The 25,346-nt window shown below is 38.5% G+C and overlaps 2 protein-coding genes across 5 annotated transcripts in view; one reads left to right on the top strand and one right to left on the bottom strand.

Annotated features, from left to right (window-relative positions):
• The first annotated feature begins 1,673 nt into the window (after nucleotides 1–1,673).
• Nucleotides 1,674–25,318, top strand: FBXO22 (F-box protein 22). The gene is made up of 7 exons (XM_079128948.1): nucleotides 1,674–1,870; nucleotides 2,216–2,354; nucleotides 7,339–7,426; nucleotides 8,278–8,373; nucleotides 12,656–12,820; nucleotides 22,094–22,259; nucleotides 24,883–25,318. Exons 1-7 carry the CDS (start codon nucleotides 1,728–1,730, stop codon nucleotides 25,298–25,300), a joined length of 1,215 nt encoding a protein of 404 aa, XP_078985074.1. The 5' UTR covers nucleotides 1,674–1,727; the 3' UTR covers nucleotides 25,301–25,318.
• The window catches only part of NRG4 (neuregulin 4), a gene marked incomplete at its 3' end in the record, with an annotated part of 205,100 nt that continues 202,018 nt past the window's right edge, over nucleotides 22,265–25,346 (bottom strand). For all 4 annotated transcript variants that reach the window (XR_013762124.1, XM_079128944.1, XM_079128945.1 and 1 more), the window contains one exon: nucleotides 22,265–22,503. Coding sequence is in view for 3 of the 4 variants with exons in the window: in XM_079128944.1 (XP_078985070.1) it covers nucleotides 22,490–22,503 (14 nt within the window). The remainder of the gene's footprint in view (nucleotides 22,504–25,346) is intronic.

Genomic DNA, 25,346 nt, shown 5'->3' with positions numbered 1-25,346 from the left:
AAGGAGGGCTGGGATGTGGGGGAGTCTTGAGAGGAAGAGAGGCAGACTGACTTTTAAAAAAAAAAAACAAAAACAAAACTAGAGAACCTAGAAATGGTGCATACATGCCTGGTATACCCAGCTTTTCCTCAATCTTTTCCATTATCCACACTCAACTCTCTATATTTGGCTGTCTTTAATTTCCCTAGTTAAAATAATCTGTTGTTCCTTTTGTATACCTATGGCCTCCATTTACACACTTGTCAGATTATCTCATAAGAAGTTCAGAGGTGGACAAGTGCAGGCTCAGTACATCTGGGCAGTACTCTGCTTGAGACTTTTCTGTGCCAGTTTCATCTTTGGATTGAATGATATATCTGGATGTGCAGTCACCTTACTTGGTCTAGGGGTAGGTAATGGCCCTTTCTGAGTGTCTCCTTAGGAGAGGAGGAAATCTTTAGAAGTCCCACCAAGAATACTTCCTCTCACTTTTCGTAGTGTCCACCCCTAAACCAGTGGCTGGTGGAAAGAAAGAAACCAACCTGATTAGTTTGGACCGTTGGTTTTCAAAGTATGATTTCGGAGACCTTTTAGGAGGCTTTTAAGGTCAGAACATTTTCACTTGTTCTGAAAGTGCAGTGGAGTTTTCCCAGAGGCTACAATTTACGTTTTGTGCTAAGCCATTAATCAGATTTTCAAAGTGTAAAGTGATGTCACACTGTTTACTATTGGGGGGAGGGAGATTTGGAAGTTAATTTTCATTTAATTACCATAATATATAGAATTCTTTTTAAAATATTTTAATATGGTAAATACTGTTAAAACACAAACCTTTTGGTGTCCATATTTAAGCACGAAAAGGGCCCAAAGGCCAAAATGAAAACCACTAGTTTATTCATCTTGAGCTGGGGTCAAATCATGGATCCCTCAGTCCCGATGTGCTGGAGGAATGGATGTTAGGAGGGGACGCAGCTGCATCTCCTGTATTCCCATTCCCTCTGTTGTGGTTCTCATTTTCAGCATCCATTAGAATTGACGCAGAGTTTGTTAAAACATTGCTGTGCCTTCGCCCGCGGTATCAGAGTAACCTGAGGTAGAGAGAACATACTAAAGCAATAGTTCCCAGGGAACGATGCTACTGGCGGGGAAATGGTGCATGGTTTAGGGCGAGCTTTCACATCAGTTATCAGCCACTTTACAAAGGCAGGTGCTATTTGTGCCGGCTTACACAAAGCTAAAAAGGATACAAATTAGGTTCACTGGATGCTGAATAAAGGCGGAGCCTTTTCACACTAATTTTTGAAAAATGGATCTTGTCCCGTCAAAAGTTAGGGGTTATGCTATTTAACAAACGTTGGGACTTTGTAAAGGCCAATAAATACTGCCTAGTTCCTACACTCAAGGAACTCATGACTCAGACGAAGATATGAATTGGCAAAACAGGGGCTGCAAGTTCATTGAAAGGTTCAGAAGAAAGAACGTGTTCCGACTGCAAGAGGGAGGAAGCTCAGTATTAAGACGCGCAGCCACATAACCTTCCAGAACTGACGGGCGCTCTCAACTCCTGCGCCGGAAGCCGGTGGCCAAAAGTCACGCGGGAGCCTCCACAGGGGCCCTCCCTTTTCCCGGCCGACCGGCCGGAAGTGGCGCGGGCGCCTGCGCAGTGTGCGCTTACCGTGAGATCGTACACCGGCCTAGCCAGGTGCTTCCGAGCCGGCGTAGTGCTTGTGCGGGTGGGTTGGCGAGGAATGGAGCCGGTGGGCGGCGGTGGCGACCGCTGCGGCTCCTCCTCCACAGACCCACGGAGCACCTTCGTGTTGAGTAACCTAGCGGAGGTGGTCGAGCGTGTGCTCACCTTCCTGCCCGCCAAGGCGTTGCTGCGGGTGGCTGGGTGAGGAGTGAGGAGGCGGGAAGCTGACCTGTTTTCATTCCCGGGGCTGGTGGGGTGGGAAGACACCCTCGAGACTTAAGAGTTCCCTTGTCTTACTTGAGACGACCGCCACCTCCGAGGTGTCCCTGCTACAGTGTTTCTGGGGACTTTTCTGAGTGCGAAGTTCCCCGAGGTTTTCTCTGCGTCCGGCTCTTCCTCCGAACCAGCACCCAGACACCTACCTCACCTGGGGACTTTGGATCCTGCAGGGATCTCCTGCTACCACGCTAGCGGTTGGGTGGGGAGCGGTCTTTGAGCCATGGGAGAGATGAATGTCCGCAACCCTTTGTGCATTTGCGTCCCCAGTGTATGCCGCTTGTGGAGGGAGTGTGTGCGCAGAGTGTTGCGAACCCATCGAAGTGTGACCTGGATCTCTGCGGCCCTGGCGGAGGCCAGCCACCTGGAGGGGCATTGCTTGGTCCGCGTGGTAGCAGAGGAGCTTGAGGCAAGTAAGAAGGGTTGTCTGCAGTCAGTTGCAGGGTTGGTGGGTCAGCCTTTGGGAACTAATATTTTAAAATCCCAGTATTGTATATATCCTTTTTTTTTGTTAATTTAGAGAACATTTTCTCATGCCAGTGAAAAGGTTTTTGTAATAAACGGTAGCTTTAGTGACTGTATTGTAAGGATACGCTGTAATTTATTTGACCATTCATCAGATATTAACTTATAATAAGGATTCAGACACTTTCCCTTGAAGCAAGTGGTTTTTGTCTCTGTTTTCCAGGTAATGCAGTTGTCTCCTGCACAGTGGAGAGTTAAGAACCAAAACTTACTCCCAAGTATTTCAATGCCTGTCCTGTACTATTTAGTATCTCTGGGTCCCCTTTTCAAAAGGTGGGCCAGTAAGTGGGAAATAAAGAATTGGACTGTGAAGTAGGACAGTGAGACTGATGTCTCACCAGTGTGTGAAAGGGACCCCTTTGAGAGTAAATTACCAACCTGATACTCTAATCACTCTCTGTACTTTTAGTATGTATAATGTACAAACAAGAAAATTCTACATAATCACAATGCAGCCATCAAAATCAGGAAGCTATGATTGATCTATTTTTGCCACCAGATCCTCAGACTGCATTCCGTTTGTCAGTTGTCCCAGTAATGTTCGTCCTAACAAAAGGATTCAGTTTGGAATCCTTTTACCAGTCACTTTAAATAAAGGTCATGTTTCTTTGGTCTGGAACAATTTCCTCAAGCTTTTGTGTGCGTATTTTTGGGGATTGAACCCAGGGCCTTGTGCTTGCAAGGCAAGCACTCTACCAACTGAGCTATCTCCCTAGCCTTCTCAAGCTTTTTTACTTTCCCAACCTTGACACTTAAGAAAATTAGAAGCTACTTGTGTTGTAGAGCATCCATGAACTGGTTTTGTCTGAGGTTTATTCCATTCAGATTATGTTTTCTTTGGCAAGAATAGCACAGAAGTGATGTTTACTCTTCTCACAGCATCCTTTCAGGTAGCATATGACTTTCACTTGTCCCATTACTGGTGAGATTACCTTAAATTACTTGATTCATTTGGTATCTGCCAGGTGTCTTTACTATAAAATTAGTTTCCCGCTGCAATGGGTATTTTGTGGAGAGCTACTTTGAAACCATTTGAGTCCTCTTTCAGTTTATTCACTTATATTTGTATATACTCTTGGTCAGTTTTTCAAGGATACATCTGTTACTATCAGTATTTTTTTTTTTTTTTTTTTTTTTTTTTTTGCGTGCTGGGGATTGAACCCAGGGCCTTGTGCGTACAAGGCAAGCACTCTACCGACTGAGCTATCTCCCCAGCTCCTACTATCAGTCTTTACATTTGTGTTCAAATTATCCCTAGTTTGATGAGTGGGAGCTCCTTCAGGCTGTCTTTAGTGCCTTTCAGAGATGACTCCATCGATGATCTTTGAACACTTGCCTGCTTTCTGACACAGTATATTTTAAGCTTGTGAAATGTTGGCCTGCTTCAGTCCTGAGATTGATGATTTCTTGAAGAAGCCCTGGTTCCTTTTAGTGAAGAATGATATTTAGAAGCCAGAATCTGGACTTTAGGTGTACTCTTACCTATTGAGGGGTTGGCTGCTCTAAAGCCCAGTCATTGGACAGAACGAAGGAGTATATGTATATATTTATAGTTATCCTTTCATATTTCCTGGGTATTGGTTCTAGGATAACCCCAGTTTTACTCCCCATTTAGAAATCCATGGATACACAAGTCCTATATGTAAAGGGCATAGTAATTGCAGATAACCTATATACATCCTTCCATATACTTTGAATAATCAGATTACTTAGTACAGTGGAAGTGTTACATAGTTTATACTGTACTGTTAAGGAATAATGATGAGGAAAAATTTCGTGCATGTTCAGTACAGATGCACTTTTTTTCTTGAGTATTTTTCAGCCATGGTTGTGGAGTCCCTGGCTCAGAACCTGCAGATATGGGGGCTGAGTATAACATGTCTGTGTATGTGTGTACATCTCTCTGTGTGTACATAACACAACCATATTTCTGTCTGTCTATATATGGAAACTCATGAGTTTCCATCTTTTTGGGGGGTGGTGGTACTGGGGATTAAACTGAGGGGTGTTTTGCCACTGAGCTATATCCCAGACCCTTTTTATTTTTTACTTTGAGATAAGGTCTCACTCAGTCGCTGAGGGTTTCTAAGTTGTTGAGGCTGGTCTCCCAAGTTGTGATTGTCCTGCCTCAGCCTCGTGAGTTGGGGATTACAGGCATGTGCCACTGCACCTGGCACATTTCCATACAGTTGTAATCCAGTAGGATTCTTTCTGGCTTTCTCATACTTGTACCTCCCTTTTGGACAATGAAAATCCTGGCTCTCATCTTTCTTATTATATTTAGATAGCAGATGAATGCCCATATGTGACTGACTGACTGTTTCCCGTTTCTTTGTGTCGACTTTTACCTTACTCTTTTTTGGGCTCTGGAATCCAGGCCCAGGGAATCAGTCAGTATACAAAGGCAGACTTGTTGGAAGACTTTCTTCTCTGACAATTTGATCCAAATCTTGCCATTTCCAGATTTGTCATTTGGAAAAACCTGAAGTTCAAGCAAAGACATTTCCACAAATATGTTCTTCGGAGCATCATTTCTTTTTTTTTCTTTCTTTCTTTTTTTTTTCCGGAGCATCATTTCTAATACAGGAAGTTAAAAACAACCTAATGTTAATCTATTAAATGAAGTAACTGATGAACTACAAGGTGCATTTAATGATAAAGCAAAATCTTAATTATATGAAAATGACAGATTACAAAGTTATGTTTAGTTAATCCCTATTGTTAAAAAGCAAGAAGAGTAGTTAAGCTTCCAAATGTTAGCAAAAGTTTCCTTTGGGGATAGAATTGAGATTTTTTTTTTTTAAATGCTTTTTTTAAACTTTGAATGGTTTTCAAATTTTTATCATGGCAGGCAGTATTTTTGTATAGCTTTAAGGTTTGTATATTGTAGTGGCTGTGATTAGCCTGACAGTCTTAGGTGTGAACCCCAGCTTTGGTACATACTGGCAGTGTGGTTTTGAAAAAGTTCCTTAACCTTTCTGAGTCTCAGGTTCCAGCTGTACAAAATAAAAAAGAAAAATAATAATAATTCCCCTGTACTCTTATAGAATTGTCGTAAGGATTAAATAGTGAAAATTAATATAACAGATTACCTACAGGACCAGGAATATAAGTTTTCAGTAGATGTTAGTAAATACTCTTTTATCATAAGGAAGTATATATGTTGTAGTCAACTATTGGTAGGACAAAAACATGGAAACCTTGCCTAAATCATCCATGTTGTTTTCTCTGTGTTTTCCAGGTTTTCTCGTGGATAGGGAACTTTTATAAATATAAAGAAAGTGAATATAGCTTTTTTATTAGAAATATTTTAAAGTCCACTAGTTTTATAAAATAGCTTGCTTTTGACATCTCTGAATAATGAATGAGGTCCCAGCTCTCTTACATTGTGCTTTGAGAAAATTTTATTTCAAGGACTGTCATTGTCACTGCAGTGGGAAATTCAGCAATTCCTTTTCAGGGGGACCAGAAAAGAGAGAATCATAACATCTGAAGACTAGACTTCAAATATTTGTTTAAGAATAGAAAACCTGAGGCCCTAAACTTTGAGAGGGTTATTCTGCTGGCATATTGCAGAGTCAGCACTAAGATGTAACCCTCTCAGTTCCTCTCCTTCACTTATTCACTAGGCATCACAGACTGAAATGACCTGAAGGCAAGACAGGTAGCTAAAGTGAATCTAGAGGCTCAGTGGAGTAGTAAGGCCATAGCAGGTCTTTCTTCAGTCCCAGTCAGGAGGTATGCAGTCCATGTTAGAATGCTCTTTTTCACAAGAATGTGGAAATCCACATTTTATCCAGAAGTTTTGTGGAATTTTAAATTTTGGCAACCAGTTTGCAGTTTTAAAAAAATGCCATGGGGACCAAGGACTGTATGTTCATAGGTTATATCCAGCCTGGAGGCTACCACAGATCATATGCTTAGTATTTTATGAGTTTATCTATCTAGAATCTACTATGAAATATCCTGTCACTCACCAAATTACAATGAATCAACTTTTTCCCCATCTAATAATGAAACTTTGTTATAAACTGAGTATTTTTTAAATACTTTTTTAGATGTTGATAGACCTTTATTTTATTCACTTATTCACATGTGGTGCTGAGAATCGAACCCAGTGTCTCATACATGCTAGGCAAGTGCTTTCCCACTAAGCTACAACCCCAGCCCCATAAACTGTGTATTTCATTCTGATGCTTTTCACAAGAAAAAGAAAAATATCTTCATCCTTTTAATTCAACCACTTGTCTGTAATGTGAAGTTTAGTGAAAAATCAAAGCACATGAATAAGCCCTGCTTGTAGAGCAGATAGGGCACAAATAAGGATCACAGGGATGTAAAGGAGATCCCAAGTACTGAGGGAGTCTAGGATCTGTCTTAAGACAGGAAGAGAGCTGCAGGGGACATGGAGAAGTGGGCATGTCTGATAACAGGAAACTAAGGGTCCCTCAAGGAAACTCGAGAGTCAGGCTAGAAATGAAGAAAGCCTGGACTATTTGACATGCTAGGCAGTGAGGAGGGGAGTGATAGGGCAGTGTTGCACCTTCTGTCTGGTGAGAGGTTTCTGTTAAAATAAAGCAGGTGGCATCTTTTGCTGGTACTTAAGAGCTTAAATTATCATTATGAAAATGAACTTCTTGAGGACTGGGATGGATTTGACTTGAAGTAATTAGATGCCCAGTAAGTGAACTGAAAATGCAAGGGCTAGAGTGAAGAATGACTGAGAAATGGATGAACTCAGAACCAGACATTGCCCTGAAGGAAGGGAAGGTGGAACATCAGTAATTTGGACCGTGGAGGTACTTAGAAGGACCATGAAAGTGTTCACAGATTATGGGATTCACTTCGATTTTTTGTTTTCTTTGCAGAATGTTCATATTTTACCACAGACCGTTCTCTACATGGCTGATTCAGAAACGTTCATTAGTCTAGAAGAGTGTCGTGGCCATAAGAGAGGTAACTATCAAAAGAAAAAGCCCCCCATTTCCTTCTGTACCTTCTTTTTGGAGTTACTTATGGGAGTAGGCCTGAGAGCACTGACATCTGGAAGCTTTTGGGCTGCCCCCCTGTAGCATGCATAATCTGTCTTAGAACTTTGAGGACCTCTTTCTGCTTTAGATTGATTTTTTTTAACCCTTGTAGGACATTTGAAACAACTTTTTTAGAAAGGTGTTTTTCTCATTTTGAAATATTTTAGTCCTCCAGGCACTTGTTTTTTTCTTAAAATAAAATGTATTACTTTGCCTATGCAAGGCTTTTAGTGTGCTGGCTTATCAGGTCCCTTTTACCAAAGTTACCTACACTGTGCATTCTTGGCTTGCTAAGAGAAAAAGCAAAGATCCCACGATGACCAGAGTTTGATTTAAACAATAGTTTAATTTGACTCTGCAGTCACAGTAGGTCACAGCTAAACTGCTAAATTTGATGTCACTGGGGCAAAAGCAGTATATAAACAAAGGGCAAAGACAAACTAGGAATGCTAAAGGTCAGATTTAGAGTTTAAAATGTAAAGTAGGAGCCAAAAATGGAGAAACCTTTGTTTTAATTAAAGCTTTTAGCCTTTTTTTTTTTTTTTTAATTCTTTTAGTTGACAATGGGTCTTTATTTATTTATATGTGGTGCTGAGAATCAAACCCAGCACCTCGCGTCCTAGGCAAGTACTCTGCCACTGAGCCACAGCCCTAGCCCACTTTTAGGCTTTCTTGTAAAACATTCTGCTGTCAAATATTTGCCCCTTTTTAAAAACATTGTCAGGTTTAAATGTAAATGGTTTTATATCTAATAATTTTGCTACTATATTATTGCAGCAAGGAAAAGAACTACTATGGAAACTGCATTGGCACTTGAGAAGCTTTTCCCAAAACAATGCCAAGTCCTTGGGATTGTGGCCCCAGGAATTGTAGGTGAGAGAAATTAGCAACTTGGTGATTTCTTCCTTGCTTTAATGTAGGGTCCTATAAATTGGTGAATTATTTGTAAGTGAAAAGCACATTATTTCTAGTGGTTCAAAATATAATAAAGTTGGTCATATTTGCCACAATTTCACATTCGCTTTAATGTTTGTTATAGTTAGTAATTCAAATCTCAGTGCTACAATATATAAACCAAATGTAAGGCATCTCTTTCTAGTAGCCATTTATAAGCTGGAACGTTTGATCACTGTGAAGTTTTGGTGTTTTTATTGTATTTTTTTTTATTCTTTTCTGTAGGAAATGGGAGAGAGAGAGATTCTGTTGAGGCAGTACTGGTATAGTGGCCAAGATACCTGGTTGGATTATAGCAGTACTGCTTAGTATCTGTGGCACTTGAGCAAGTTATCTGACTTCTGTAGGGCTTTAGTTTCCCCATCAATGAAATGGGATGATGATGATAGAACCTTCCTTGAAGTGTTGTGAGGATTAAATGAATTAATATATGTTGTGCATTTAGACTAGATATGCAGTAAGCAAATGTTAACTATTATTGTTTTCTTTGTTCCAACCTGGTTGTACCTAGTACTCCTTAACTGGCATTTTATTTTATTTTATTTTATTTTTTTTTTTGCAATACTGGGGATCGAACTCAGGGCCTTGTGCTTGCAAGACAAGCACTCTACCAGCTGAGCTATCTCCCCAGCCCTGGCATTTTAGTCTAGACTGAAAACTTCTTTCTTTTGTGAGCCTGGGATTGAACACAGGACTTCCCCTGTGCTTGGCAAGCACTCTACCACTGAGCTAAATCTGCAGCCCCCAAAATTTTTTGCTATAAATTTTCTTGTATAATTAAACAAAGAATTTCACGTGTTTAGAAATGAATAGGGTAAGTACATAGTTGATAGCGACTGTTTTATTAGCTCCCCACCTCTGTACTATTATATCCACCCACTCAGGCATGTTATTTCTAATTAGATTAAGAAAATGATGTGACCCTGATTTTCTTCAAACCTTTTAATTGTCCTTAAGTGACTGATCCTTTCTTTACCATTACTGGTTTCTAATAAATATAGAATCATATCTCTCATTCCTTACATCATTTTTGTGGTCTCCCCTCTGTATCCACTGTGGCTTCTCTAAAACATAGCCAAGTTTCTCCTTTCTAAAATTTCTGCTGAGGGGGATAGGAGAGAAGAGAGAGGGGAGGTCCAGACATGGGTGACACTCTCCCTTGTGAGCCTTGCTTTTGTTCTTGGCCTTACTCTGCATTAGTCTGTTGTGACCGTGATGTCAGAACTGAGTGCCATTCCAGCTCCTTCAGTCAGGGCTTGGCATCTTGTGTCTTCTTGTTCCCCTTATTTCAGTTTTTACTGTTTCTGATTCCCCTACAGCTGGTGCTTTCTTTGAGTCACGTGCCTAAACAAAGCTTCCCACCAAGATAATTGATATGATACCTTTTTCTTAGACCACCATACAGTAATTGTTTCTAAAATGGCCATTGTAGTTACTAGTCCATCTTCCTTCTTTATGGTTGGAAAATTTTCAAGTTTGAGAAAATTTGTTCATTTTTTACAGGTGCACATGTCACTTTGCTACACATAAACTTTACCTGCAGACAAATGTGATGCAAAATCTTTAGTTTAAAATTTATTGAGTTTTGACAAATTTATGCCCTCATGTAACCAATGCACTAGTCAAGATAGGAAATACTTCCACCACCTGGGAAAGTTCCTTCTCATTTCCTGTTAATTCCTGCCTTTGAAAACTCATTTTGATTTTTTTGACTGTAGATTAGTTTTGCCTATTGTGAATGTCACATAAATGGACATGATCTCTTTTTGTGATTTGGCTTTCACTCAGCATAAATATTTTTAACAACGTGTTTTTCAGATTTGTTATTTTTATCACTAATTCCTTTTAAAAATTTCTCAAGTAGTATTCTATTATATAAGTAGACCATGATTTGTTTTCTCATTCTCTTTTTCATGAACATTGTTGTAATTTCCAGTTCCTAAGTATTATGAATGAAGTTGTTAAGAACATTTGCCTTTGTGTATAGGTCTTAAAATTCTTCTTAGGCAGTCACCAAGAAATGGAATAGGAGGGTCTTAATGTTAGTGTAAACTTAACTTAAAAAGAAACACTAGTTTTCCAAATCAATGATGTACAAGAGTTTCATTTGCTTCATATCCAGACAGTGTCATGATTCTTGTTAATTTTAACTATGACAGTGGGCATGAAGAAGTTTATGATAGTTATAATTTGAATTTCTCTAATGACTAATTATGCTGAGAACCTTTTCATGTATTTATTGGCAATTTATATGTCAGCTTTTGTGAAATGTCTTTACTGATTTTTTTCTTTTATTGGAATGTTTGTCTTTTATTGAATTGTAGGAGCCCTTTATATATAAGTCTAAGTCATCTAACAGGTATAGGTATTATAAATGTTTTCTCCAGGTCTGTGGCTTTTCATTTTCTTAACAGTGTCTTTTGTTGAGCAGAAAACTTTAGTGAAATTCAGTTGATCAGTTTTTTTTTCATGGTTTATTTTTTATGGCCCCTATCAGAAATCTTTGTGTACCTCAAGAGTCACAAAGATATTTTCTCATGTTTTATTCTATAAACTGTGTAGTTTTAGCTTTAGTGTTTAGTTTTGTAGCCTAATGAGTTAATTTTACATATTGTAAGATAGGAGTTTAAAGTTAGTTTTTTTCCCACGTGTTTGTGTAGTTATTCTGTCACTATTTGTTGAAGATTTTTCTTCCCTCACTATGTTGTCTTGGCACCTTTGTCAAAAATAGTTGAGCCTGATTTGGGGTTTTATTCTTTTCATTGATCTATTTGTCTGTCCTTAAGCCAAATCACATCATCTTGATTCTTGTTGTCCTTAGTGTTCCTTTTAAGGATTATTCGGCTCTCTGGGTCCTTTTAATTTTCACATACATTTTCAATGTGTCAATTTTTACAAAAGAGTCTTGGGATTTTAATTCAGATTGTCTTATAGTCTACTACACACATATAGTAAAATTGCTCCTATGTTTTGATATTTTTTGTGGGACAAAGGGCCTTATCATAAATTCTGAATTTTTGTTTTCATGTTTTTAATTCAGAATTTTGTGGGTCTGGTTTGATTTGGACATTTTCTCTTTGAATATATTTATTTTTTCATTTTGCACTAGCTTTGATTTGATTTGTGATGGGCTTAAACACTCGTTAAGAGTTTTTTTTCTTTTTTACATCAGTAATATTTAGTATTACAAAAGAAAAAAAAATTACGTGCCATAGACTTAACCTGTCTATTAACTTTATGATGTTAGTGTTTGTATTTGCTGTAAAAACCAGATATTTATTTTCTGTAGACTTGTAACCTACTGTATTAGTCTGCTAGGGTTGGACAAAATAACACTGTCTGGGTGGCTTAAACAACAAATTTATTTTCTCATAGTTTGGAGGCTGGAAGTCCAAGTTGAGCATTAGTTTCTCCTGAGGCTTGCAGACAGCTGCCTCTCTGGTCCTCTTGTACAGAGCCAGCCTGGTAGGTCCTCTCCTCTTGAAAGAACTCTAATCCTATTGGAACTGGGCCCACCCTCACTACCTTATGTAACCTTTCCCTCTTTAAAGACCTTATCTCCAAGTACAGTCATGAAGAAGTTAGGCCTCATATGAATTTGAGGAGGGGGAGTAGTCTATAACATGTGCCTTTAAAATGCACAGCATATTACAGACATATTTCCAGGTCAGCAAACACACATGCAGCATCAGTCTTAAGGCTACATTCTGTTGTATAAATGTAATTTTTAATGTAAACACCAAGGTAGGACATTTGGATTTTTTCCTTTTACTTTCTGTTAATTCTATGATAAAAGTGGTTGTGCATACATATACTTTACATAATTAAACAAATATTTTCTAGGATAAATTTAAAAAGTGGATTTATTATGAAAATGTATTTGCTACCCAAATTTTTGTTGTGAAAAACTTCAAGCCTGTGGAGAACTAACTAGCATGATAGAATAGTACAGTAATCATCCTTGTACCCTCCAGTGAAAAAATTTTTGCAACATTTGATTTTTCTTTGTTTATAAAAACCATTTATCTAAAAATGCCAAAGCTGAACACATTTTACTCCCAATAGTGACTGCTTAGCTTGGTGATTGTCTTAGTGACCTGAACTGCACTTATATAGATGGGATTGGTCAATTTACATTGTTACCAAATCGAATTCTGTTTTTATTGAATCTCTTCACAAAACTGTAATTTTTTTTCCCTAGTAACTCCAATGGGATCAGGTAGCAATCGACCTCAGGAAATAGAAATTGGAGAATCTGGTTTTGCTCTATTATTTCCTCAAATTGAAGGAATAAAAATACAGCCCTTTCATTTTACTAAAGATCCAAAGAATTTAACACTAGAAAGACATCAACTTACTGAAGTAGGTAAGTTACATTATTTATCATTGATTATTTTGTTGGTTAACTTTGTTTTAATTTTGGCTAGTTGGTGGATATAAGTTTCCCTTAAGAGAATCCAAGTTAAGTATACTTGTTACTGGCAATGTGGCTAATTCAAGCCAGTGATTCAGAGAGACTAGTACTATACATTTTTATTAGAATTGGTTTGCTTTTAAAATTATTTATCTTAAAGCCCAAGAAGATGGAATGAAAACAATTCCATAAATACTGTTCATAATAAATTTATTTGTATTTAATTCTGGATTTTGAAGGAATTCTTGTTCTTTGAATAGTGTTTTGCCTTATATTTGTTTTTGTAAGCTGAAAAGAATTTTACACTTGTAAACAAGCATTTATTATAAAAGTTTTTAGAGGAAACAAATTGGCTTAGGTGGACTATTAGAAAGATGGGAACAGGCATAGTGAAATTTGGAAGTGTCAGGAAAGGTCCAGGAAGGCAGAGTCTATCCAGTCAGGGTTATACTGGGACCAAGAGACAGGAAGTGTGGCTGGAGGAGGTGAAGCATGAGGTGAATGTAGGGAGGTAGAAGGTTGGCTTCAGGTCCAAGTTTTGATGAAAAAACTTAACGTGGTAAACAACAAACTAGCTACTTAAGCAAAACATTGTTAAGGCCTTTTACCTACATCTACGTATGAACTGATTGGATTTGTTTAACTCATTAAAATCATCACTATGGGCATTAAAAGCTATACACTGATAATACCTTGTTTCTGCATGGTCAGCTGTCCCGTACAGATAAGTCTCCACTATTTGAAGTGGCACTTACCCCAGCAGGAATAAAATATTATGTAGCAGCAAAGAGAAGATTTGTTTGGTTTCCTTATCAGGGGAAAAAAAAAAAAAAGGATTATACACATTAAGACTAGTTTTTACAACTACCCCTGACAATGAAAAAAAGACAACCAAAATTTGGACATCGGCAGCTAAGATTATTAGCTATGAGCAGCAGGCCTATTAGTTGGAAGACAGCAGATATGTATAGGTAGAGTATGGAAAGTTTAAGCAGTCAGCTCTGTGAGGCAGAGTAGTGCAGCTATTGAGAATTCAGGCTTTTAGCTGTCCTGGTTTTGCTACTGTCTAGACCTTTAAGATGAGTTTCTTCAATTTTCTAAATCTGTTTCCTTATCTATAAAGGAAAAATAACTACAGAGTAATGAGGATTAAATGACTGCCTTATATAAACCACGAGGGCCTGAAGAGTGGGGAATTAGTTGGAGGACATTAGCAAATGATTAGATCTGAGGGAGAAGGGAGACTGGGGACTCAGTGATAACTTCTGAATTTTGTATCTAGGAGATAGGGACCATGGTGATTCAGAGAGAGATGTGGGGAATTCTGGGACAGAAGCAGCAAGATGTGGGAGAAGCAATTAGGAAAATCAGACCCCATCTGAGACAATTGTTTTGGCTTTTGCTTTAGTTCTTTCGCAAAGAGTTTACAGCCAGATCTTTTTTTTTTTTTTTTTTTTTTTTTTAATTTATTTTTTATTGTAAACAAATGGGATACATGTTGTTTCTCTGTTTGTACATGGCGTAAAGGCATACCATTTGTGTAATCATGAATTTACATAGAACAATGTTGTTTGATTCATTCTGTTATTTTTTCCCTTCCCCCCACCCCTCCCACCCCTCTTTACAGCCAGATCTTTGTGCTGTCTTTGGAGGAGTGATATGATGCCTTCCTGGTTGAAGCTAGAATACTTGTTTTGTCAGTTCACAAGAAAGAACCAAAATCTTGAGCAGAAGAAAGCATCCATTTTATGATAAAATTGTAATTTTTGTTAGACCAGGTTTGCTTTGTGGACCAAATATAGGAGTGGGGACATAGCCCCAGGTTTGTCCTGCTTGTGATGCTTTTCATATACTATCCTTGTCTGAGCCACTTGCTATGAGCAGTTTGGACCAAGGCATTATTTTCATCCTGTTCACGGCCTTTGGGAAACTGAAGCTTTGCCTAGATTGAGATGGTAATTTCTATTCTCTCATGCTATCTCGTGTCCCACTTTTGTGTATTTCTAAATTTGGACCATCTGAACCTGGCAAGGAGTGAGTGAATGGCTGGAAGATGTGATGTAGGCCTGCATTCCTGAACCAGATACCTGGGGCCAGATACCTTTTCTGTCTTCTAGGACACTGAAAGCTTTCTGTTCATATCAGCATCCCTCAAAGTTTTTCTGTAAAGGGCCAGATAGTAAACATTTTAGGTTTTGCCAGCCAGGTGGTCTTAGGTACATCCGTTTAGCTCTACACTGGGAGTGCAAACACAGTTGGCAGTGCACAGAATGGCTGTGCCCAGGTAAAGCTGCTTATAGAAAGAAGGATAGGATGTGGGCTGGATTTGGCCCATGGACCTACTTTGTTTCCACTTGCCGTTCAGTACATAACTGCAGGGACTGTAAGATGGCCTATGAAAGGTTCACAGTAAGCAAAGGGGTGAAATTCTCTTGTGAACTTGGCAATGGCCCTGAAGACAAGGAATCCTGGTCTGATAATTATAGTTCTATCAGCTAGATCCTGTATATATGAGATGCATAATCTGCCCCAATGTCATAGTATATATGTAATTTTATATACATACTATTACATTCTTTTTGGAGAAATCGTACCAGAATGGTGCATTAAAAGAAAAGGCGTAGGTTGTTGTAAGGTCTGTGTGATATCCTGTGTTTAAAATCAGTCTCTGAAATGAGAAGGGGGCAAAAAAACAAAGCAAAACAAAAAACTATGAATGGGCAAGTGCTTGATTCTTAAGGATGCAAAAACTACCTCAGTAAAATTTTATAAAAAGCCATTGCTTATTCATAGAAAAACTATTTGCAAGGCTGGGGCTGTGGCTCAGTGGCAGAGCACTTGCCTAGCAAGTGTGAGGCACTGGGTTTGATTCTCAGCACTGCATATAAATAAATAAATAAATATCCATCAACAACTAAAATTTTTCTTTAAAAAATTAAAAAAAAAAAAGAAATATTGTTGGTGTATATGTTGTGTGTAAGCCTCTTTTGATGACATTGTCCCGGCCTTCTGGACCTCCCAGTCAGCAGGGCAGCTTGACTGAATGAACAACTATACCGCCAAGTAGAAGCACAGATGTGCTAGGAAACATACAACCAGGGGGCTTAATAGACAGAACTTTGAGAATATGGAAGGGAAGCCTTGTGGGGACGAGTATTGTGAGTGGTTTTTACGTTCTTTGCAGGTTGCTGACAAAAAGCAGGGAGGTAGCCAAGAGATCAAAGGACAGGAAATAAAAAACCTAATAAATTACTCCTGAGGGTATAGACCCACAGCACAGTTAGGAAACCTAAAGAATACCAGTGTGCCTGGGAGGGCTCTGAGATGGAAACTGCAGGCAGAGGCCAGTCAGGAAGGTCACGCAGAGGAAGGACAGTTGGGAAGCCAGGAGTCTCAACACAGAAATATTATGATCAGAAGGGTCTCTGGAAAATGCCACTCTGGCTGAAGGGGGCTGGTCGTTGTAGAGGAGTACAGGAGTGGATGTGGAATCAGTTCGATTTGCCATTTAGCATATATATATCCAAAAACATGATGTTGTATGCAATAGATATATATTCAAATTAATTTTTTTTAAATTAATAATTCTGGGTGACTTTAACGCACCACTGTCACCACTAGATAGATCTTCCAAACAAAATCCAACCAAAGAAACCATAGAACTCAATAACACAATCAATAACCTAGACTTAATAGACATATATAGAATATTCCATCCATCAATGAGCGGATTCACTTTCTTCTCAGCAGCACATAGAACCTTCTCGAAAATAGACCATATGTTATGCCACAAAGCAGCCCTTAGGAAATTGAAAAAAATAGAGATACTGCCTTGTGTTCTATCAGATCATAATGGACTGAGAATAGAAATCAATGACAAATAAAAACCAGAAATTGCTCCAACACCTGGAGACTAAATAATATGCTATTGAATGAAACATGGATAACAGAAAACATCAGGGAGGAGATAAAAAAATTCTTAGAGGTCAATGAGAACGACAATACAACATATCAAAATCTCTGGGACACTATGAAAGCGGTACTAAGAGGAAAATTCATTGCATGGAGCACATTCCAGAAAAGAATGAAAAGTCAACAACTAAATGACGTACGTAACATTACAGCTCAAAGCCCTAGAAAAAGAACAGAATAACAGCAAAAGTAGTAGAAGACAGGAAATAATTAAAATCAGAGCTGAAATCAATGAAATTGAAACAAAAGAAACAATTCAAAAAATTGACAAAACAAAAAGTTGGTTCTTTGAGAAAGTAAACAAAATAGACAAACCCTTAGCCACACTAACAAAGAGGAGAGAGAAAACTCAAATTACTAAAATTCATGATGAAAAGGAAATATCACAACAGACACCACTGAGATACAGAACATAATGAGAAGCTACTTTGAAAATCTGTATTCCAACAAAAGAGAAAGTACCAAAGACATTGACAAATTTCTAGAGACATATGCTCCTCCCAAAATGAACCAGGAGGACATTCACAATTTAAACAGATCAATATCAAGCAATGAAATAGAAGCAGCCATTAAAAATCTACCATCCAAGAAAAGCCCAGGACCAGACGGATTCTCAGCCGAGTTCGACAAGAACTTCAAAGAAGAACTCATTCCAATACTTCTCAAAGTATTCCAGGAAATAGAAAAGGAGGGTACCCTACCAAACTCATTCTATGAAGCTAATATCACCCTCATACCCAAACCAGGAAAAGACACATCAAGGAAAGAAAATGTTAGACCAATATCCTTGATGAATCTAGATGCAAAGATCCTTAACAAAATATTGGCAAACCGTATTCAAAAACATATTAAGAAAATTGTGCACCACGATCAAGTGGGGTTCATCCCTGGAATGCAAGGATGGTTTAAAATCCGTAAATCAAAAAACGTAATCCATCATGTCAATAAGGATAAGAATCATACGGTTATTTCAATTGACACAGAAAAAGCGTTCGACAAAATACAACACCCCTTCATGCTCAAAACACTACAAAAAATAGGGATAGTAGGAACATACCTGAACATTGTAAAGGCTATTTATGCTAAGCCTATAGCCAACATCATTCTTAATGGAGAAAAACTGAAACCATTCCCTTTAAAAACAGGAACAAGACAGGGATGTCCTCTTTCATCACTTCTATTCAACGATGTCCTCGAAACTCTAGCCAGAGCAATTAGGCAGACTAAAGAAATTAAAGGGATATGAATAGGAAAAGAGGAACTTAAGCTGTCACTATTTGCGGATGACATGATTCTATATTTAGAGGATCCAAAAACCTCCTCCAGAAAACTTCTAGACCTCATCAATGAATTCAGCAAAATAGCAGGCTATAAAATCAACACGCATAAATCTACAGCATTTTTATACACAAGCGATGAAACAGCTCAAAGGTAAATGAGGAAAACAACTCCATTCGCAATAGCCTCAAAAAAAATAAAATACTTGGGCATCAATCTAACCAAAGAGGTAAAAGATCTCTACAATGAAAACTATAAAACACTGAAGAAAGAAATTAAGGAAGTCCTTAGAAGATGGAAAGATCTCCCATGTTCTTGGTTAGGCAGAATTAATATTGTCAAAATGGCCATACTACCTAAAGTGCTATACAGATTCAATGCAATTCCAATTAAAATCCCAATGATGTACCTTACAGAAATAGAGCAAGCAATCATGAAATTCATCTGGAAGAATAAGAAACCCAGAATAGCTAAAGCAATCCTTAGCAGGAAGAATGAAACAGGGTATCGCAATACCAGAACTTCAACTATACTACAAAGCAATAGTAATAAAAATGGCATGGTATTGGCACCAAAATAGACAGGTAGATCAATGGTACAGAATAGAGGACACGGACACAAACCCAAATAAATACAATTTTCTCAAACTAGACAAAGGTGCCAAAAATATGCAATGGAGAAAAGATAGCCTCTTCAACAAATGGTGCTGGGAAAACTGGAAATCCATATGCAACAGAATGAAACTAAACCCCTGTCTCTCACCCTGCACAAAACTCAACTCACAATGGATCAAGGACCTTGAAATCAGACCAGAGACCCTGCATCTTATAGAAGAAAAAGTAGGTCCAAATCTTCAACTTACTGGCCTAGGATCAGACTTCCTTAATAGGTCTCCCATAGCATAAGAAATAAAAGCAAAAATCAATAACTGGGACAGATTCAAACTTAATAGCTTTCTCTCAGTGAAGGAAACTCAGCAATGCGGAGAGAGAGCCTACAGAGTGGGAGAATATCTTTGCCACTCATACTTTAGATAGAGCACTAATTTCCAGAATATATAAAGAACTCAAAAAACTCTACACCAAGAATACAAATAATCCAATCGACAAATGGGCTAAGGAAATGAACAGACACTTCACAGAAGAAGATCTACAAGCAATCAACAAACATATGGAAAAATGTTCACCGTCTTTAGTAATAAGAGAAATGCAAATCAAAACTACACTAAGATTCCATCTCTCCCCAATTAGAATGGCGATTATCAAGAATACAAGCAACAATAGGTGTTGGCGAGGATGTGGGGAAAAAGGTACACTCATACATTGCTGGTGGGGCTGCAAATTAGTGCATTCACTCTGGAAAGCAGTGTGGAGATTCCTTAGAAAACCTGGAATGGAACCACCATTTGACCTAGCTATCCCACTCCTAGGCCTATACCCAAAGGACTTAAAATCAGCATACTACAGAGATACAGCCACATCAATGTTAATAGCTGCTCAATGCACAATAGCCAGACTGTGGAACCAACCTAGATGTCGTTCAATTGATGAATGGATAAAGAAACTGTGGTATATATATATACACAGTGGAATATTACTCAGCTATAAAGAATAATAAAATTATGGCATTTGCAGGCAAATGGATGAAATTGGAGAATATCATGCTAAGTGAGATAAGCCAATCTCAAAAATCCAAAGGACGAATGATCTTGCTGATAAGCGGATGATGACACATAATGGGGGATGGGAGAGGTGCAAGAATGGAGGAAGGAGGGACTGTATTGTGGGAAAAGAGGGGTGGGAGGGGGTGGGTGGGGAGGAAAAAATAAATGATTCAGACATTACCCTATGTAAATGTATGATTACACAAATGGTATGCTGTTACTCTATGTACAAACGAACAACATGTATCCCATTTGTTTACAATAAAAATAAATTTTAAAAAAGATGCAGTAAAAACAGGAGCTATTCTAGTGGTTAAAGCAAGAAGTGGCACCTTGGGCAAGGATGGTAGCAGGTGAGTTGAAGAGTAGATCAGTTCAAGAGAAGGTTTGGAGGTGACTGAGTATTTGGTCTGGAGGGAATAAGAGAATTGGCATTTATCTCACTGAGGTTTCTGGCTGGTACAGTTGCACAGTAAAGAACAGACTGGAAGTTGTAGTTTGGAGGAATCAGATTATCAAAAGTTGTTTTGAGCATGTTGAATTTGAGATGGAGATAGTAAGTAGACAGGTGACTGTCAGAGCTCAGGAGAGTGATCTGGATGCAAGATGCAAATTTGGGAACCACGAGGTCATTGATGGTTTCTGACCAGCTTCAGTGATGTGAAGCAGGGAGGGAAGGAAGGCAGCTCATTGTAGTGTTTATTGGCCGGGGCTGATACTGATGTAATGTTTCTGTCACACCCTGCCTGGTGCTTACACTGAAGACTTTATTGGGATTACTCAGTAAGTAGATTGACTTACTAACTTTTCTTTTGAATAGCCATGACAATATCTTGGGCTCGTCACTTCTCTGGGATTATCAGTCTTGTTTGTAAAATAAGAACAGTCCTTTTCTCTCAAAATTTGCTAGGCTGGTCTACAATAGAAAAAAAAAGACCCTTTAGTAATGATTTGGATTACCAGTGTTATGAAATAACCAACATCCTTTCATTATCAAAATCAATGATTTATTGCATTGAGAATTAGAAATGACCCAGAGGCAGTTCCCAGAACAGTTATTTGATTTTGATATTAGTCATTCTCATACCCCCGTGCTTTGTTGAACCACTCTTATTTCTAGTCACCTCACCTTTGGTCTATCAAGATGGAAGTCATGTGGCTGAATCAAATGGAAACACAAGTGTGGTTAGGTTTTGGATTTTCTTCCTGTCCCAAAATCCACTTCTGTTTGATGGTGCTGCTGAATTTCAAATTGATGTTCTGTAAACAGGGTGCCAGAGGCTCCCGTGAGAGCCTGGGAGGGAGCTTGGGTGCCCAAACACAGCCCGATCCTGAGGACTCTGCTGCCCCCTAGTGCTAGCTCCTTTAGTCCATATGCCACAGGATCAAACCTGTTCCTGTTTCAGGATGAGCTTCCTAAGGCTAATTCACCTTTACTCCCACCCACACCCTGCAGTAGGTGGACAGAGCCTTTATTTCTGTGGTATAGTTGTTTCCTGAGGCTGCTGTAACAAAAGCACCACACACTTGCGGACTTAAAACACCAGATTTATTCTGTCACATTTAGAGCAGTCGGAAGTCCGAAATCAAGGTAGAGACAGGCCCCCACTCCTTCTGGAGGCTCTAGGGGCAAATCCCTCTGCTTTTATAGCTGCTGACATCTTCTATGGTTGCATCACTCCAGTTTCTACCTCTGTGGTCACATGGCCTCCTCCTCTGTCTCCTTTGTGTATCTCTTATTTTTAGTTTAAGGGTACTTGTCATTGGACCTAAGTGCCCACTTGGATAATTCAGGTGATCTAATTTCAAGATCCTTAATGACATCTAAAAAGATCCTTTTCCAAAAAAGAGGCTCACATTGATAGATTGGAGGGATTGATATGGACATATACTGTGGGGGGCATCATTTACCCCACTACATGTAGTTAGTGCCTTTTGTCTAAAGTTTCTTTGGATCTTTAAATTCTTCACCTGGTCCCTTTCATTTCAGATGGTGGTCTCTGTGGAACCAGCTTGTGTCATGGTCCATGGAAAGCTGTTGCTCAGTACATAATTGCTTTCTTACTTGTGTTGGGTATTGATTGTATTATTTCTAATAGCTGTTTAGGTTTTCTAATGGACAAAATTAATTGCAGCTAAGAATCTGAATAGTATTTAAAAGTTTGTAAAAATGGAAAACTTGACAGCTTAAGCACTAAATTGCACTTCATTAGGAGTGCCAGTAATTAGCAGCAGCATTTCATTTTGCAAGATGTATAAAATAATTCCTACTTTAAGGCTGTTTTTCATGATTGCTTTTCATTTCTCTGCAGGTCTTCTAGATAACCCTGAACTTCGTGTGGTCCTCGTCTTTGGTTATAATTGCTGCAAGGTGGGAGCCAGTAATTACCTGCAAAGAGTAGTCAGCACTTTCAGTGATATGAATATCATCTTGGCTGGAGGCCAGGTGGACAACCTGTCATCACTTACTTCTGAAAAGTAAGCCTGCTGTGCTTCTGATTTCTTCTGTGCATGAAGGGAAATGGTCTCAGGTTTTCATTACCGTAGACACAGGTTAAGGGGCTTACTCAACATAATTCTGCTTACAGTTGAAGAATTAAACATAACTTGTATTGTCCTTTAAGAACATCTTCTTAGTTGGACTCACATTCTTCTTAAAATTGATGTTCAGCATTGCCTATCGATCAGCTCTGGCACTCTGTGTGACCTCAGCATGCCATTTCTGCAAATCAAGAAATCATAAATGAAGTTAAAATAAAAGCAAAGACATTTTTCCCCCCAGGTACAGAATAGATTTGCTAGTCAGGGACACAGGTTCAGTTAGAAACCAGACAAGTGTTCTGTTGAGGGGAAGGAAGACTAGGTTTTTAAAGGGAAAGGGGGAACAATGGGGTGAAGCCAGGTAATGTGTTTTGAACAATTTTTAGTTGACTCCGCTGTACACGTTGTTTTCAGTGACTTTAGATTGATGTTGGTGTCTGTCCACTTGTTAAGCTGTGTAGGATAAGGGTCTATTGCAAAAATGTCATCAGTAAGCAGTTAATCTTTGGAAACAGCAAGCTAGTTAGTATAAGTTCCCTGACTGGAAAATGTAGTCTAGGGTCTTTAAAACAAATTGTTTTCAAACAGCATTGTTTGGAGGTTAAAAGGTTGAGGCAAACTGCAGCCTTTCAATGTGTTCCAAGGCTCACAGAGAAATTCCCTTGATCAAACTATAGCCATTTTATTTCCGCACTTCCTTTTTCCTCCTTTAAAAGTACATATATGATTAAGGTGTATCTTCGTGGCAGAACTTCTCAGGGAGAGCTTCTGATATGTTCAGCGTTTCAGAAATCTTGTAGTATGCAGGGTGGGGAGGTGTGGAGTAGAATAATGTCTGTGGCAGTTCTCAAATCTATTTGGTCACAAAACCTTTTCTCCATGGACCATTTTGCAGTTTTTTTATTGGTATTCAACATGTAATTTTGGAAATTCTAGATACTTTGAAAGGCTGTTTCAAGCTTGAAAATTGATCTTATTACTAAAACTTTTGCTTTCAGAGATAAAAATATTCTATTTTTGGATCCATTACTCCCTTCCCAATTTTGTTTCATTTTGTTTGCTGCATTGGGTCCCTTTCTATTTCAAATGAAAGGATATAGCATTTTGAGTTTGAGCTCATGAAATGGGTATAATATGTTTCCGAAAGCAGAAACATGAGCTCCTACTCCACCTCCAGTGCCTACTCTAAACATTAGTTTTTATTTCTCATGCTATTTGTGTTTAGTATTTGGATCCTGGAATGTTGACATGGGGACAGAGTAATATAAATCATCCCAGTTACAGGGTCTCTCCTGGTAGCCTCCATTGATGGACCAGGGAAAGTAAACAGCTAAGTCCAAGTTCCCTGCACTGCATTAAATTTTAGGCAGTGGGATATCAAATACTAGACTTTACATACATCTGAATCTCGGTGGCTATCTAAGGTCATTCCTCTCTTCCCTAGTTTTTCCTCTTTGCTATTACCTTTAAGTTGTAACAGGCAATGGTGATTTAACATATAATTTACCTTTGAAATGCAGATCCAAACTTATAAATCTGTGATGCTAGCCTATTGGTGTGGCTGTTTCTGTGTCATCTACTTTCTATACCCAGTATGGAAAATAAACCCCCTGAAATAATTTTACATCTTACACATAATTTTAATGTAGCCTTTGTACTGTCAGTGGTGAGTATGAGTCCATCAGTGCTCCATCTTAATGGTACGCAGATAACCCAGCCTGCCCCAGCCCCCCAAGAGAGAAATCATTCTTTGAGGCAAGAGATTGACAACATGTATTACAATTGTATGCCAAAGAGGAAATGTGACAAAATTAGGAAAGAACTTAAGAAGATGGATTCTGCTCTTGGAAACTGTTTTTTTTGCACAGACTAGTCTTATTATCTTCTTAAATCTTTTTGAATCTAATTTCTTGCTAACTTGGTGAATCTTGACCATTTTGTAGATTCATATGTTGATTAAATGATAGAAATGTAAGGCATTTACTTTGTTTTCCCCCCAGTGAGTATTCACTGTCTATAATTTATAACTGACATTTTCTAAGGATGAAATTTCATTAAAAAAAAAAAGGGCCAGGTAAAAACAAAAAGAACTCAGAAGTCCTTATGATCAGACTAAGCCAAAATCTAGGCTCAAAGCAATTAACAGAATAAAATCAAGTATTTGTGTATAGAACAAACAAAGGTAAAACTTCTAGAGTTAATACATTTTTAAAATGCCACAATTATATTTTTAATACATCTCTTTCAGAATTTGACAGTGGTAGGGAAGACTACCACAGTGTAAATCATACCAAGAAGCTTCATTAACTAGGTTTCTAAATGAGTTTTTTTCAAAAACCTTTGTGATATGCATGACACCTTTGTACGTGTGGCTGAAAAGGACAGCTGATTACTTCTCCATCTGCCTTTGATGATGAACATACCACTTATATCGGGTGTTGTCTTTGACTAAGCAGAGGGTGCTAAGGGTAGCAGGGTCTTTCCCTCAGTGTGTCAGGAGGGCTTTTCTTCTGTATTTTAAATATTTCATGATACATTGCCTCTTTTTTCTATTTTTCAGGAACCCACTGGATATTGATGCCACAGGCGTGGCTGGACTGTCATTTAGTGGGCACCGAATCCAGAGTGCCACAGTGCTCCTTAATGAGGATGTCAATGACGAGAAGACTGCTGAGGCGGCCATGCAGCGCCTCAAAGCAGCCAACATTCCAGAACAGAATACCATTGGCTTCATGTTTGCATGTGTTGGCAGGGGCTTTCAGTATTATAGAGCCAAAGGGAATGTTGAGGCTGATGCATTTAGGAAGTTTTTTCCTAGTGTTCCCTTGTTTGGCTTCTTTGGAAATGGAGAAATTGGATGTGACCGGATAGTCACTGGGAACTTTATATTGAGAAAATGTAATGAGGTAAAGGATGATGATCTGTTTCACAGTTATACAACAATAATGGCACTCATTCACCTGGGGTCATCTAAATAAAGCCATTTTTAAAGTGGCTTTCACAGTATTCAAAGTATATGACTTT

This window comes from Sciurus vulgaris (assembly GCF_902686455.1).
Source record: "Sciurus vulgaris genome assembly, chromosome: 2".
Lineage (NCBI taxonomy): Eukaryota > Metazoa > Chordata > Mammalia > Rodentia > Sciuridae > Sciurus > Sciurus vulgaris.
Note: the sequence above shows the minus strand (reverse complement) of the source record. Positions and strands in the feature narration are given on the sequence as shown.

What these genes read in the sequence shown, in the direction of transcription:
- FBXO22 (XM_079128948.1), top strand. Translation starts at nt 1,728, where the DNA reads ATGGAGCCGGTGGGCGGCGGTGGCGACCGCTGCGGCTCCTCCTCCACA. An exon ending in GCGTTGCTGCGGGTGGCTGG is followed by an intron (nt 1,871 to 2,215) that starts GTGAGGAGTGAG and finishes TTGCGTCCCCAG; the next exon opens with TGTATGCCGCTTGTGGAGGG. An exon ending in ACATCAACTTACTGAAGTAG is followed by an intron (nt 12,821 to 22,093) that starts GTAAGTTACATT and finishes ATTTCTCTGCAG; the next exon opens with GTCTTCTAGATAACCCTGAA.